Consider the following 14,103-nt stretch of genomic DNA (forward strand, 5'->3'; position numbering starts at 1 on the left):
GGGTCCCCATCCCCCCGGTGTCCACGGGGGGTCCTGATCTCCCCTCGTGTCCATGGGGGGTCCCCCCTTCCCCCCGGATCCGTGGGGGTTCCCGCTGTCCCTGGGGTCCCCTGGGGTCAGACCCCCGGTGTCCGTGGTTTCCCCGGTGTCCATGGGGGTTCCCTGTGTCCGTGGGGGTCCATGAGGTCCCCGTTTCCCCGGTGTCCATGGGGTGTCCCGATCCGCGGTGCCCGTGGGGGGGTCAGACCCCCGGTGTCCGTGGTTTTCCGCGGTGTCCATAGAGGGTCCATGAGGTCCCCGATTCCCCGGTGTCCGTGGGGTCCCATGGAGGGGTCCCGATCCCCGGTGTCCGGGGGGGGTCCCGGTGTCCGTGTGGGGGTCCCGATCCCCGGTGTCCGTGGGGTGGTCCCGGTGTCCGGGGGGGGGGTCCCGATCCCCGGTGTCCGGGGGGGTCCCGGTGTCCGGTGTCCGTGGGGTGGTCCCGGTGTCCGGGGGGGGGGGTCCCGATCCCCGGTGTCCGGGGGGGTCCCGGTGTCCGGGGGGGTCCCGGTGTCCGGGGGGGTCAGACCCCCAGCGCCCCGCCGTGGGGGAGGGGGCAGCCGGACCCCGCGTGCTCGCGCACGGACCCGCGCAGCCGCCGCACGTGCGCGCGCAGCCCCGCGGCCGCCGCCGCCAGCGCCGCGTTCTGCGCGCGCAGCCCCCGCACGCGCTGCTCCAGGCGCTGGATCCGCTCGAGCTTCCGGCGCCGGCAGCGGCTCGCGGCCAGCCGGTTCCGGAGCCGCCGCCGCTCCGCCGCCGCGCGCTCCGGGGACCCCGCGCGCGCCGCCGCGTCCGCCGGCGCGGGCCCGAACGCGCCGCCCGGGGCGCCCCCCCCCGCGCCCGCCGGCGGCGGCTCCGGCAGCGCCACGTTGGGCGGCCCCGGCTGCGCCAGCTCGTCCAGCGCCTGCGCGAAGCCGCCGGCGAACGCGTCGCCGTCCCCCGGGGGCGGGTAGAAGAAGCCGCCGGTGGCGGCGCCGCCGAAGAAGCCGCTGTCCGGGCACGGCGCCGCCTTGAGCCCGCGGAGCGGCTCCGGGAACGGCGGCGCGGGCGGCAGCGGCGCGAAGTCCGGCCCGGGCGGGCAGAGGCCGCCGGGCAGCGGCGGCGAGCGGAAGAACGGCGGCTCCATGCGCGGCGGCGGCGGCGGCGGGGCTCGAACCCGCGCCCCGGGGTTATACCCGGCGGAAGCGCGGCGCCATTGGCTGCGGCGCCGCGGGGACACGCCCACTGGACGGGACACGCCCCCTGGGGCGGGACGCGCCCCCGCGCGCGGAAGGGGCGGGGCCGGGGGTAAGTCCCGGCGCATGGCGGGGACCCAGGCGTCCGGGAAGGACCCAGGCGTCCGGGAGGACCCCGCGGCGTGTCCCGTCCTGCCCGGGCGGGGCCGCCCCCCCCCCGCCCCGTCTGGGCCTCATGTTAATGTGACCCCGCCCCGCCCGGGGCTTTCCGGGGGACCCAGGCGTCCGGGCCCCGCCCCGTCCCGGCGTTGAGGGGAATTTAGGGGATTTTTGGATCCGTCTGAGTTTCCCTCCCAACTTCTGCTTCCCCACCAGCCGGGACCGCCCCAAGGACCCAGGCGTCCGGGAGGGACCCAGGCGTCCGGGAGGGACCCAGGCGTCCGGGTCCCCCCGCCCCGGTCCTGCCCCCAACAGGGGAAACTGAGGCAGGACCCGCACGCCTGGGTCCCTCCCGAACGCCTGGGTCCCTCCCGCACTCCTGGATCCCCCGGGGCCGGTGACGCAACCGGAGTCACCGAGTTCGTCGCTGACGTCACAGCGAAGGCGCCGCCGCTTCCGGGCGGGGGCGGTGCTGAGTCAGCGCGGCAAGATGGCGGCGGGGGCGGGGCCAGCCGCTCTGGCCGCCTCTCGCTGCCCCGGGAGGACCGGAGGGTCCCGCGGGGACCCCCGGGGTCCCTGTGCCCGCCGGATCCCGCAGCGAAGCGCCGGACGCAGCGCTGGGCGGGCTGGTTGTTTATTCCGGGGGTCTTGGGGTGTCCCCCCCTACACCAGCTCCTCGGCGCTGGGGGGCGGGAACCAGCCCGTGTCCCCCCCCCGCAGCCCCGCGGGGTCCCCCGGGGGGGGCTCCAGGGGGTCCCCGGGGTCCCCCGGGGTGTCCCCGATGTCCTGGAGCAGCTGGAACTGCAGCTCGTCCTTGGGCGGCCTGTGGGACGGGGGGGTCACCCCAAAACCCGACATGGGGGGCAGCTTGGGGGTGCACGGAGGGTTGGGTCACCCCCGCCCGGACTCCTGGGTCCCTCCCGAACTCCTGGGTCCGTCCTGAACTCCTGGGTCCCCGGGGCAGTCTGGGATCAGGAGGTCGCGGGGGGGTCCCCACTCACGTGACGTCGAAGGCGGAGCCCTGGAAGGGGGGTCCCCGCGGGGTCCCCGTGTCCCAGTATCGGTCGCGCTCCAGCGGCGGCAGCTCCATGGCCACCTCGTCCATGGCCAGCATGGACACCTGCGCCGGACGCCTGGGTTCCCGGGTGCCTGGGTCCCCTCCCGAACACCAGGGTCCCTCCCGGACGCCTGGGTCCCTCCCGGACGCCTGGGTCCCCGGGGTACCTGGAAGTTCCGGTCGATCAGCGTGTTGGTCTCGAAGTCGTCGTCGTCCTCCCCGAAGGGGTTGATGAGCTGCTCGGCCACCTGCGGGGCCACCGTGTCCCACATGTCCCCATGTCCCGTGTCCCAACGTCCCACGTACCATGTCCCCCCATGTCCCCATGTCCCCTGTCCCCATGTCCCCTGTCCCCATGTCCCCCGTCCCCCGTCCCACCTTGAGCCAGCCCACGTAGAAGAAGAACTGCAGGAGGGTGAACACGGGCACCCCCAGGTCCAGCCCCATGTCCCCTGTCCCCATGTCCCCATGTCCCCCGTCCCCATGTCCCCCGTCCCCCGTCCCACCTTGAGCCAGCCCACGTAGAAGAAGAACTGCAGGAGGGTGAACACGGGCACCCCCAGGTCCAGCTCGTGGCCCTCGTAGCCCTGGGCCGGGTCCAGGAACTGCCGGCCCACCAGGCAGGTGGCGAAGAACGTGTACACGGCGATGGTCACCACCTGGGGGGGACACCCCGACACCCCTGTGTCACCACCCCCATCACCCCTGCCCCCCAGGGCTCCCAGTGACCTGCGTGTACACCAGGGGAACCCCCGTGTCCCCATGTCCCCGTGTCCCCCCGTGTCCCCATGTCCCCCCATGTCCCCCCATGTCCCTGTGTGCCGGTACCTGCGTGTACACCAGGGGAACCCCCGTGTCCCCGTGTCCCCATGTCCCCCCGTGTCCCCCCGTGTCCCCCCGTGTCCCCCCGTGTCCCGGTACCTGTGTGTACACCAGGGGAACCCCCGTGTCCCCGTGTCCCCATGTCCCCCCGTGTCCCCCCGTGTCCCCCCGTGTCCCCCCGTGTCCCGGTACCTGCGTGTACACCAGGGGAACCCCCGTGTCCCCCCGTGTCCCCGTGTCCCCCCGTGTCCCCCCGTGTCCCGGTACCTGCGTGTACACCAGGGGAACCCCCGTGTCCCCGTGTCCCCCCGTGTCCCCCCGTGTCCCGGTACCTGCGTGTACACCAGGGGGACGCTGATCCAGTCGTAGTGGAACAAGAGGCTGCAGCGGCTGCGGAACCGGTTCAGCTCCTGGGGACGGGGTCAGGGGTCAGGGTTCAGCTCCTGGGGACGGGGTCAGGGGTCAGGGGTCAGCTCCTGGGGACGGGGTCAGGGGTCGGGGGTCAGGGGTTGGGGTTCAGAGAAGGGGGGATGGGGGTCAGGGGTTCGGGGGGTTCGGGGGGTTCGGGGTTCAGGGGTTGGGGATCCCAGGAAAGGGTTGAGGGGGATCCCTGGGGGCTTGGGGGGCGCTCAGGGGGGTTTGGGGGTTTGGGGGTTTGGGCACCTCCAGGAGGGTCTGCAGGGCGGGGCCGTCGCGCAGCCGCCCCTCCCCCCGCGCGCGCGCGCCGCCAGCGCCGAGAACCAGACGCACGGGACCCAGAACCGGTTGTGGGGCGAGCGCAGGCGCTCGAGGCGGCGCCGCTCGGGCAGCGTCAGGAACCCTGCGCGGGGACAGCGACGTCACCGTGACGTCAGCACAGCCCCGTGACGTCACCGCGCAGGCGCTCGAGGCGGCGCCGCTCGGGCAGCGTCAGGAACCCTGCGCGGGGACAGTGACGTCACCGTGACGTCAGCACAGCCCCGTGACGTCACCGCGCAGGCGCTCGAGGCGGCGCCGCTCGGGCAGCGTCAGGAACCCTGCGCGGGGACAGTGACGTCACCGTGACGTCAGCACAGCCCCGTGACGTCACCCGCGCAGGCGCTCGAGGCGGCGCCGCTCGGGCAGCGTCAGGAACCCTGCGCGGGGACAGTGACGTCACCGTGACGTCAGCACAGCCCCGTGACGTCACCGCGCAGGCGCTCGAGGCGGCGCCGCTCGGGCAGCGTCAGGAACCCTGTGCGCAACGGTGACGTCAGCACAGTCCCGTGACGTCACCACAGCGCCGTGACGTCACTACCCAACCTGGGACGTCATCGCCACCCCATCATGTGACTGCCACCCTATGATGTCACCATCAGCCACATGACGTCATCACCACTCCATGGTGCTACCACCAGTGCCCTGTGACATCATCACCACCCTGTGACATCACCCGTGACATCATCACAGTGGCCCCAACACTCACCGGCCTCCCCCAGATGGAGCAGCAGCACCAGCAGCACCCGCACCCGCTGATGTCACCAGCACCGCATGATGTCACCGTGACATCACCCCGTGACGTCACCGCGGTGTCCCCATGACGTCACTGTGACATCACCCATGACTCACCGGCCTCCACCAGGTGCTCCATGGTCGGGAAGCGTTTCCGCGCCGCCGGGCTGACCGCGCGCAGCACCAGCAGCGCCGCCAGCGCCGCCCAGCGCAGCAGCGTCCGGCGCAGCAGCCGCCCCCGCGCGTCGCCCCCCCGCAGCGACCCGGCCACGGCCACCGCCAGCCCGTCGGGGGCGGGGACGGCGCGGAACTGCCCCCACCAGCGCTCCAGCACCACGGCCACGTAGAAACCTGCCGGGCAACGGGTCAGCGGGGACACGGGGACACCCCCGGACTGTGACACTGGGACACGGGGACACCCCCGGACTGGGACACTGGGACACGGGGACACCCCCGGGCTGGGAGCACTGGGGACACTGGGACTCTGGGACACTGGGACACTGGGAGCCGCCCCCCCCCAGACTGCGAACACTGGGAGCACTGGGGACACTGGTCCTGGGGGTCCCAGTGGGGTTGGGGTCCCAAGGGTTTTGGGGTTCCCAAGGGGGTTTTGGGGGGTCCTGGGGGTTCCCAGGGTTGGGGTCCCAGGGGGTGTTTGGGGTCCCAGGGTTTGGGGTCCCGGGTTTGGGGTCCGGGGGGCTTGGGGTCCCAGGGTTTGGGGTCCCACGGTTTTGGGGTCCAGGGGGGTTGGGGTCCCGGTTTTGGGGTCGCAGGTTTGGGTCCGAGGGGGGTGGGGTCCCAGGGTTGGGGATCCCAGGGGGGTTTTAGGGTGCGGGGGTTTCAGGGTGCGGGGGTTTTGGGGTGCGGGGGTTTGGGGGCGTGGGGGTTTTGGGGCCCCGTCCTCACCGAGCACGAAGGACACGGGGATCAAATCGGCCGATTTGTCGCAGTACAGAACCAGCTTCTCGAAGAGCCGGCGCTGGGGCTCGCTCAGCACCAACCTGCGCGGGGCCAGCGGTCCCCAAGTGTCCCCAGCGGTCCCCAGCTGTCCCCAGGTGTCCCCGGCTGTCCCCAGGTGTCCCCAACCGTCCCCAGCTGTCCCCAGGTGTCCCCAGCGGTCCCCAGCTGTCCCCAACTGTCCCCAGGTGTCCCGAAGTGTCCCCATGTCCCCATAGTGTCCCCATGTCCCGCGTCACCTGTAGGCGGCGCTGATGGCCCCGTGTCCCCCCGGTGTCCCCCCGGTGTCCCCCCGGTGTCCCCGGTCACCTGTAGGCGGCGCTGATGGCCCCGTGTCCCCCCGGTGTCCCCCCGGTGTCCCCCCGGTGTCCCCGGTCACCTGTAGGCGGCGCTGATGGCCCCGTGTCCCCCCGTCCCCCCGGTGTCCCCGGTGTCCCCGGTCACCTGTAGGCGGCGCTGATGGCCCCATGTCCCCCCGTCCCCCCGGTGTCCCCGGTGTCCCCGGTCACCTGTAGGCGGCGCTGATGGCCCCGTGTCCCCCCGTCCCCCCGGTGTCCCCGGTCACCTGTAGGCGGCGCTGATGGCCCCGTGTCCCCCCGTCCCCCCGGTGTCCCCGGTGTCCCCGGTCACCTGTAGGCGGCGCTGATGGCCCCGTAGGCCGCCAGGAAGAGCAGCAGCTCCCGGTAGAGCAGTTTGTAGATGCTCCCGCGCCAGAGCAGCAGCAGCCGCGAGAACCCCCCGAAGCGCGCGGTGGCCACGCGGCCGCTGTACGTCACCGTCATCCCGACACGCGGACACACGGACACGGCACCTGGGACACGCGGACACGGGACTGACACACGGACACGGCACCTGGGACACACAGCCGCTGTACGTCACCGTCATCCCAACACACGGACAGACACACGGACACGGCACCTGGGACACGCGGACACGGGACTGACACACGGACACGGCACCTGGGACACGCGGACACGGGACTGACACACGGACACGGCACCTGGGACACGCGGACACGGGACTGACACACGGACACAGCACCTGGGACACGCGGCCGCTGTACGTCACCGTCATCCCACGGACATGGGACAGACACATGGACACGGCACCTGGGACATGCGGCCGCTGTACGGCACCGTCATCCGGACACACGGACACGGACACACGGACACACAGACACGGCACCTGGGACACACGGACACGGGACTGACACACGGACACAGCACCTGGGATAGGCGGGAGCTGTACGGCACCGTCATCCCCATGGACACACGGACACACGGACACGGGACCTGGGACACGCGGACACGGGACTGACACACGGACATGGGACCTGGGACACGGACATGGGGAGGGGGACGGCTGGGGGGGCCTGAGATGGTAGTGGGGGGGTGTCTGCACCTGGGGACACCCGGGGACACTGGGGACACTGGGGACACCCGGGGACACTGGGGACACCGGGGGACACTGGGGACACCGGGGACACTGGGGACACCCGGGGACACTGGGGACACCCTGGGGACATCCGGGGACACTGGGGACACCGGGGGACACTGGGGACACCCGGGGACCCCGCGGCAGCCGCCCCCCCCTCACCTGCAGGTCCCGGCTGTGGCGGCTCCGGCGCCACCGACCGTCCCGGGGCCTTAAATCCCGGCGGCCCAGCCCGGGGGCGGGGGATGGGGGGGGGGCGGGGGGATGGGGGGGCGGGGGTGGGGGGATGGGGAATGGGGGGATGGGGAATGGGGGGGATGGGGAATGGGGGGATGGGGAATGGGGGGATGGGGAATGGGGGGGATGGGGAATGGGGGGATGGGGAATGGGGGGATGGGGAATGGGACCGGGACACGCGGGTCCCGGGGGACACGCCCGGGCCCTCCCCCCCCCTCCCCCCAGCAGCCGCTCCGGTCCGGCCGGTCCCGACCCCGGGAAACAGCCGGGGGCCGGACGCCTGGGTCCCTCCCGAACGCCTGGGTCCCTCCCGAATGCCTGGGTCCCCCCGGACACCTGGGTCCCCCGGACGCCTGGGTCCCCCCGAACACCTGGGTCCCCCGGACGCCTGGGTCCCCCAGCAGCGCTGGCTCGGTCCCCGCGGCCTCGCGCCAGCGCTGAGGTGACAGGGACAGATCACAGTGGGACACAGGGACAGGCGGGGGGGCCGAGCGCTAATGAGGGCCCCGCTAATGAGGGCCCCGCTAATGAGGGTCCCCGCGTCCCCCGGGCCCGCGGCCAGTGCTGCTGACGTCACCACCCTCCCTGGGGACCCAGGCGTCCGGGCCCCCCCATCGTCACCCCCCACGTCACCCAGGGGACCCAGGCGTCCGGGCCCCCCCATCGTCACCCCCCACGTCACCCAGGGGACCCAGGCGTCCGGGCCCCCCCCATCGTCACCCGAGTCCCCTGTGTCCACTTCCCAACTTTATTATTTACACGAGGTCCCTGGGGGTCCCGGCTCAGCCCCCCCAGCCCGGGGGGACACGGGGGGGGGACATGGGGGGACACGAGCAGCCCTGGGGGACACGGTGCTGGTCGGGCTGCCGGGGGGGGCAGAGCCCTCCAGCCCCCCCGCGTTATCGATGGGGGTTGGGGGGTCATTTGGGGCTGGGGGTGAGGGCTCCAGCAGGAGCAGCTGAACGTGTTGACACAGCCCCTCCCGGGGGGTTTTGGGGGTCACTTGGGGCTGGGGGGGCTGAAGGGCTCCAGCAGGAGGAGCTGAACGTGTTGACGCAGCCCCTCCCGGGGGTTTGGGGTGCAGGGAGGGTCTGGGGGTCACTTGGGGCTGGGGGGGCTGAAGGGCTCCAGCAGGAGGGCGCTGAACGTGTTGACGCGCTCGGCGCCGCGAACCTCGTGGGGCAGCAGCGGCAGCTTCACGATGTGGAAATCCTCGTACAGGTCCTCCATCTGGGGACAGCGGGAATCACCCCAAATACACCCGAAATACACCCCAAAATACACCCCAAACACCCCATACAGGTCCTCCATCTGGGGACAGCCGGATCAGCCCAAATACACCCCAAATACACCCGAAATACACACGAAATACACCCCAAACACCCCGTACAGGTCCTCCATCTGGGGACAGCTGGATCAGCCCAAATACACCCCAAATACACCCGAAATACACCCCAAAATACACCCCGTACAGGTCCTCCATCTGGGGACAGCGGGAATCACCCCAAATACACCCCAAATACACCCGAAATACACCCCAAAATACACCCCAAACACCCCGTACAGGTTCTCCATCTGGGGGGGTTACCCCCCAAAACACCCCCAACCCCCCCTCAGCTCCCCAAACACTGACCCAGGACACCCCCGTACTGACCCCCGGCCCCCCCGCCCCCCCGCCCCCCTTACCTGCTCCGGGCCCTCGGCCGGGGCGTGTGGGGCACGCGGGCACAGAGACCCCCAGACCCCCCCCACCCCCCGACCCCCCAGCCCCCCCAGGACCCCCCCGACCCCCCAGCCCCCCCGACCCCCCAGCCCCCCCATCCCCCCAGCCCCCCCGTCCCCGTACCTGCTCAGGCCCTCGGCTGATGCGTCCGCCCCCGCAGCCCCTGCACGGGGACCCCCCCGCACCCCGACACTGACCCAGCACCAACCCCCCCCGTTACCTGCTCCAGGCACTTGGCCTGGACATGGTGCCGCGGTTGCCGTGGTTACCTGCTCCAGGTACTTGGCCTGGACGTGGTGCCGGTGCCGCGGTTGCCGTGGTTACCTGGTCCAGGTACTTGGCCTGGACGTGGTGCCGGTGCCGCGGTTGCCGTGGTTACCTGGTCCAGGTACTTGGCCTGGATGCGGTGCCGGTGCCGCGGTTGCCGTGGTTACCTGGTCCAGGTACTTGGCCTGGACGCGGTGCCGGTGCCGCGGTTGCCGTGGTTACCTGGTCCAGGTACTTGGCCTGGACGCGGTGCCGGTGCCGCGGTTGCCGCGGTTGCCGTGGTTACCTGGTCCAGGTACTTGGCCTGGACGCGGTGCCGGTGCCGCGGTTGCCGTGGTTACCTGGTCCAGGTACTTGGCCTGGACGCGGTGCCGGTGCCGCGGTTGCCGTGGTTACCTGGTCCAGGTACTTGGCCTGGATGCGGTGCCGCGCCTCGCACATCTTGCACGGGCGCCGCGGGTCCGGGAACACCAGCTGGTTCACCACCACGTTGTGGGTGTCGATGCGGCACTTGGCCAGTTCCTGGATCAGCCGCTCGGTCTCGTACAGCGACAGGAACTCGGCGATGCACACGCAGATGAACGTCGTCTGCTCCTGGACAGTGACGGTGACACGGTGACAGGGACACAAGGACACACGGACACGGTCACACCGCCCCCCGTCACCCCGCCACCCCCATCCCCTGTGCAGGAACAGGAACAGGAACTCGGCGACGCACACGCAGGTGAACAACGTCTGCTCCTGGACTTTGACAGTGACAATGACACGGTGACGCTGCCGTGGGGGTGACACCGCCCCCGTGTCACCCCAACACCCCCATTCCCTCTACAGCAACAGGAACTTGGTGACACAGACGCAGATGAACCCCGTCTGTCCCTGTCCCCAAAGGTGACACAGTGACAGTGACACAGTGACAATGACACCGGAACAGAAGGACGATGGGACACTGCCCCCGTGTCCCCCCAACACCCCCGTCCCTGCACAGTGACAGGAGCTCGGTGACAAAAACAGACACAGCCAAACGCCATCGGCTCCTGTCCCCCCACAGGGACAATGACAGCGCCCGGTGCCGCCAGGCTCAGGGATGAGGTGACACGGTGACAAGGGGACACGGTGACACGGTGACACGGCCCCAGGGTCCCCTGTCCCCGCCCGGCCCCGCGGCGCTGGGTGCGCACAGGAATGTGCCCGGACCGGCCGCCCACGCTCCCGGCCCCACGTCCCCGTGTCCCCCCCCCCAGCCCCGTCCCCACGTCCCCGTGTCCCCCCCCGTCACAGCCCCGTCCCCACGTCCCCGTGTCCCCCCCGTCACAGCCCCGGCCCCACGTCCCCGTGTCCCCCCCGTCACAGCCCCGGCCCCACGTCCCCGTGTCCCCCCCCCAGCCCCGGCCCCACGTCCCCGTGTCCCCCCCGTCACAGCCCCGGCCCCACGTCCCCGTGTCCCCCCCCGTCACAGCCCCGGCCCCACGTCCCCGTGTCTCCCCCCGTCACAGCCCCGGCCCCACGTCCCCGTGTCCCCCCCCGTCACAGCCCCGGCCCCACGTCCCCGTGTCCCCCCCGTCACAGCCCCGGCCCCACGTCCCCGTGTCCCCCCCGTCACAGCCCCGGCCCCACGTCCCCGTGTCCCCCCCGTCACAGCCCCGTCCCCACGTCCCCGTGTCCCCCCCGTCACAGCCCCGGCCCCACGTCCCCGTGTCCCCCCCCGTCACAGCCCCCGTCCCCAGGGCCCCGTGTCCCCCCCGTCACAGCCCCGTCCCCAGGGGCCCCGTGTCCCCCCCGTCACAGCCCCGTCCCCACGTCCCCGTGTCCCCCCCCGTCACAGCCCCGGCCCCACGTCCCCGTGTCCCCCCCCGTCACAGCCCCGGCCCCACGTCCCCGTGTCCCCTCCCGTCACAGCCCCGGCCCCACGTCCCCGTGTCCCCCCCGTCACAGCCCCGTCCCCAGGCCACGTCCCCTCCTGTGTCCCCTCCCCCTCCTGTGTCCCATCCCCCTCACAGCGTCCCCATCCCCCAATGTCCCCATGTCCCCGTGTCCCCAGTGTCCGTACCGGGTCCCTGAACTGCTCGCTCACGGAGCGGATCACGGGCAGCGTCTCCTCCAGTTTGGACGCCAGCTGGTCGGCGTTCATGTCCCCCAGCCCCAGCATGTTGCACATCTGGGAGGTGACAGCGGTGACGGGGGCGCAGGGGACCGGGACCCCCCCGGGACCCCCCCGGGGACCCCCCGGGACCCCCCCGGCCCCACCTGGGAGATGAAGGGGCTGATCTGGTTCTTGATCTGCATGAGCCGGCCCAGCCCGCGCTCCACGATGGTCGGGAAGTTGAGCAGCCGCAGCGTGTGGCCCGTGGGGGCCGTGTCGAACACCACCACCGAGAAGTTCATCCCCTTCACCAGCCTGGGGGCAGGGGGGCAGGGCTGTGACCCCCCCGGAACCCCCAAACCCCCCAGAGCCCCCTCACCCCGTGTCGAACACACCACCGAGAAGTTCATCCCCTTCACCAGCCTGGGGGCGCAGGGCTGTGACCCCCCCGGAACCCCCAAACCCCCCAGAGCCCCTCACCCCGTGTGGAACACACCACCGAGAAGTTCATCCCCTTCACCAGCCTGGGGGCAGGGCTGTGACCCCCCCGGAACCCCCAAACCCCCCAGAGCCCCCCAGAGCCCCCTCACCCCGTGTCGAACACACCACCGAGAAGCTCATCCCCTTCACCAGCCTGGGGGCATGGGGGGGGCAGGGGCTGTGACCCCCCTGGAGCCCCCTGAGCCCCCCCGGGACCCCAGCGCCCCCTCAGCCCCGTGTCAATCACCACGACAGAGACGCTGCCCCATTGCCCAGCCTGGGGGTGTTGGGGGACACAGGCCCCCCGTCCCCCCATGTCCCCCCCGTGCCCCCTGTCCCCCCTGTCCCCCCATGTCCCCTGTCCCCATGTCCCCCCGTCCCCCCATGTCCCCCCGTGCCCCCATGTCCCCCCTGTCCCCCATGTCCCCTGTCCCCATGTCCCCCGTCCCCCATGTCCCCCCGTGCCCCCATGTCCCCCTGTCCCCTCCATGTCCCCTGTCCCCCCTGTCCCCCCATGTCTCCCCATGCCCCCCGAGCCCCCGCCCCCGCACCTCATGACCTCGGCGTAGCTCATGGCCTCGTCGATGCCCGGGAAGGCGCTCATGGCCTCCTGCATCATCTTCTTGCCCATGCTCAGCACGTTGTCCTCCTCGAAGAACTCGTCGGGCAGCTCGGCCACGCCCAGGCTGGGGTCGATCTCCTGGGGGCGGGGGCAGGGCGGGGTCAGGGGGTCACGGGCGGGGTCAGGGTCAGGGGTCGGGGTCGGGGTCGGGGTCGGGCGCACCATGGCGAACAGGTTGTCGTAGCCCTTGACCTTGGTGGGCACCTTGGAGAACTTCTGGTCGAAGGCGTCGGAGATGTTGTGGGCGGGGTCGGTGGAGATGATGAGCACGCTCTCCCGCACCCGGCACAGCTGGACCGCCAGGCTGCAGCTGGACAGACAGACAGACAGACCAGGCACAGCTGGACCGCCAGGCTGCAGCTGGACAGACGGACAGACAGGGGTCAGCGGGACAGACAGACTGACAGACACACAGACAGACACACCCGGCACAGCTGCACCGCCAGGCTGCAGCTGGACAGACGGACAGACAGACAGGGGTCAGCGGGACAGACAGACACACAGACAGACACACCCGGCACAGCTGGACCGCCAGGCTGCAGCTGGACAGACGGACAGACAGACTGACAGACACACCCGGCACAGCTGGACCGCCAGGCTGCAGCTGGACAGACGGACAGACAGACTGACAGACACACCCGGCACAGCTGGACCGCCAGGCTGCAGCTGGACAGACAGACACGGGGACATGGGACAGACAGACGGACAGACACACAGACAGACAGACACACAGACAGACAGACCAGGCACAGCTGGACCGCCAGGCTGCAGCTGGACAGACGGACAGACAGACTGACAGACACACCCGGCACAGCTGGACAGACGGACAGACAGACAGGGGTCAGCGGGACAGACAGACTGACAGACACACCTGGCACAGCTGGACCGCCAGGCTGCAGCTGGACAGACGGACAGACAGACTGACAGACACACCTGGCACAGCTGGACCGCCAGGCTGCAGCTGGACAGACAGACACGGGGACATGGGACAGACAGACGGACAGACACACAGACAGACACACACACAGACCCGGCACAGCTGGACAGCCAGGCTGCAGCCGGACAGACGGACAGCGGGCATGGGTCAGCGGGACAGACACACGGACATGGGGATGCGGGGACACCGCCGGGGGGTCTCTCATGTGGGGACGGGGGGGGACACAGCCCGGGGCCCGATCCCCACGGGCCCGATCCCCACGGGCCCGATCCCCACGGGCCCGGTCCCGATCCCCACGGCCCCGATCCCCACGGGCCCGATCCCCACGGGCCCGATCCCGATCCCCACGGCCCCGATCCCCACGGGCCCGATCCCGGGCCCGATCCCGATCCCCACGGGCCCGATCCCGATCCCCACGGGCCCGATCCCGATCCCGGTCCCCACGGGGGATCCCGGTCCCGCCCCGCCCGCCCACCTGCAGGTGGTTTTGCCCACGCCGCCCTTCCCGCCCACGAAGATCCACTTGAGGCTGCGCTGCTCGATGATGTTGGCGAGCGTGGGCTCCAGCGGCTCCACGTCGGGCGCGTCCTCGAACTCCTCGGCCTCCGCCGCCCACCCGCCCGCCGCCGCCATCTTCCCCGGGA

The 14,103-nt window shown here is 71.5% G+C and overlaps 3 protein-coding genes across 4 annotated transcripts; all 3 read right to left on the reverse strand.

Annotated features, from left to right (window-relative positions):
- Window positions 1-6: 6 nt before the first annotated feature.
- Window positions 7-1,401, reverse strand: LOC309452565 (uncharacterized protein). Its single transcript, XM_082077190.1, has one exon. The coding sequence runs from the start codon at window positions 1,340-1,342 to the stop codon at window positions 563-565; it is 780 nt and encodes a 259-aa protein (XP_081933316.1). The 5' UTR covers window positions 1,343-1,401; the 3' UTR covers window positions 7-562.
- A 635-nt stretch (window positions 1,402-2,036) lies between these two features.
- BEST2 (bestrophin 2) lies at window positions 2,037-7,097 on the reverse strand (the record flags this gene model as incomplete). Its single annotated transcript, XM_082077189.1, is given in 10 exon segments — window positions 2,037-2,196; window positions 2,375-2,493; window positions 2,598-2,678; window positions 2,937-3,089; window positions 3,585-3,662; window positions 3,916-3,975; window positions 3,978-4,072; window positions 4,840-5,073; window positions 5,629-5,723; window positions 6,310-7,097. Coding segments are annotated over 10 exon segments (1,227 nt in total). The 5' UTR covers window positions 6,462-7,097.
- Window positions 7,098-8,084: 987 nt separating this feature from the next.
- On the reverse strand, window positions 8,085-14,102 carry GET3 (guided entry of tail-anchored proteins factor 3, ATPase). 2 transcript variants are annotated; one of them, XM_082077191.1, is made up of 8 exons: window positions 13,935-14,102; window positions 12,685-12,832; window positions 12,452-12,600; window positions 11,585-11,735; window positions 11,388-11,495; window positions 9,737-9,934; window positions 8,453-8,580; window positions 8,085-8,352 (listed from the first exon to the last, which is right to left on the reverse strand). In XM_082077191.1, exons 1-8 carry the CDS (start codon window positions 14,090-14,092, stop codon window positions 8,271-8,273), a joined length of 1,122 nt encoding a protein of 373 aa, XP_081933317.1. In that variant the 5' UTR covers window positions 14,093-14,102; the 3' UTR covers window positions 8,085-8,270. The 2 variants fall into 2 exon arrangements, with proteins under 2 accessions (XP_081933317.1, XP_081933318.1); XM_082077192.1 differs by having other exon boundaries at window positions 8,258-8,274.
- Window position 14,103: the final 1 nt, after the last annotated feature.

The sequence above is a fragment of the Streptopelia decaocto genome (genome assembly GCF_964273445.1).
Source record: "Streptopelia decaocto genome assembly, contig: HAP1_SCAFFOLD_688, whole genome shotgun sequence".
Taxonomy (NCBI): domain Eukaryota; kingdom Metazoa; phylum Chordata; class Aves; order Columbiformes; family Columbidae; genus Streptopelia; species Streptopelia decaocto.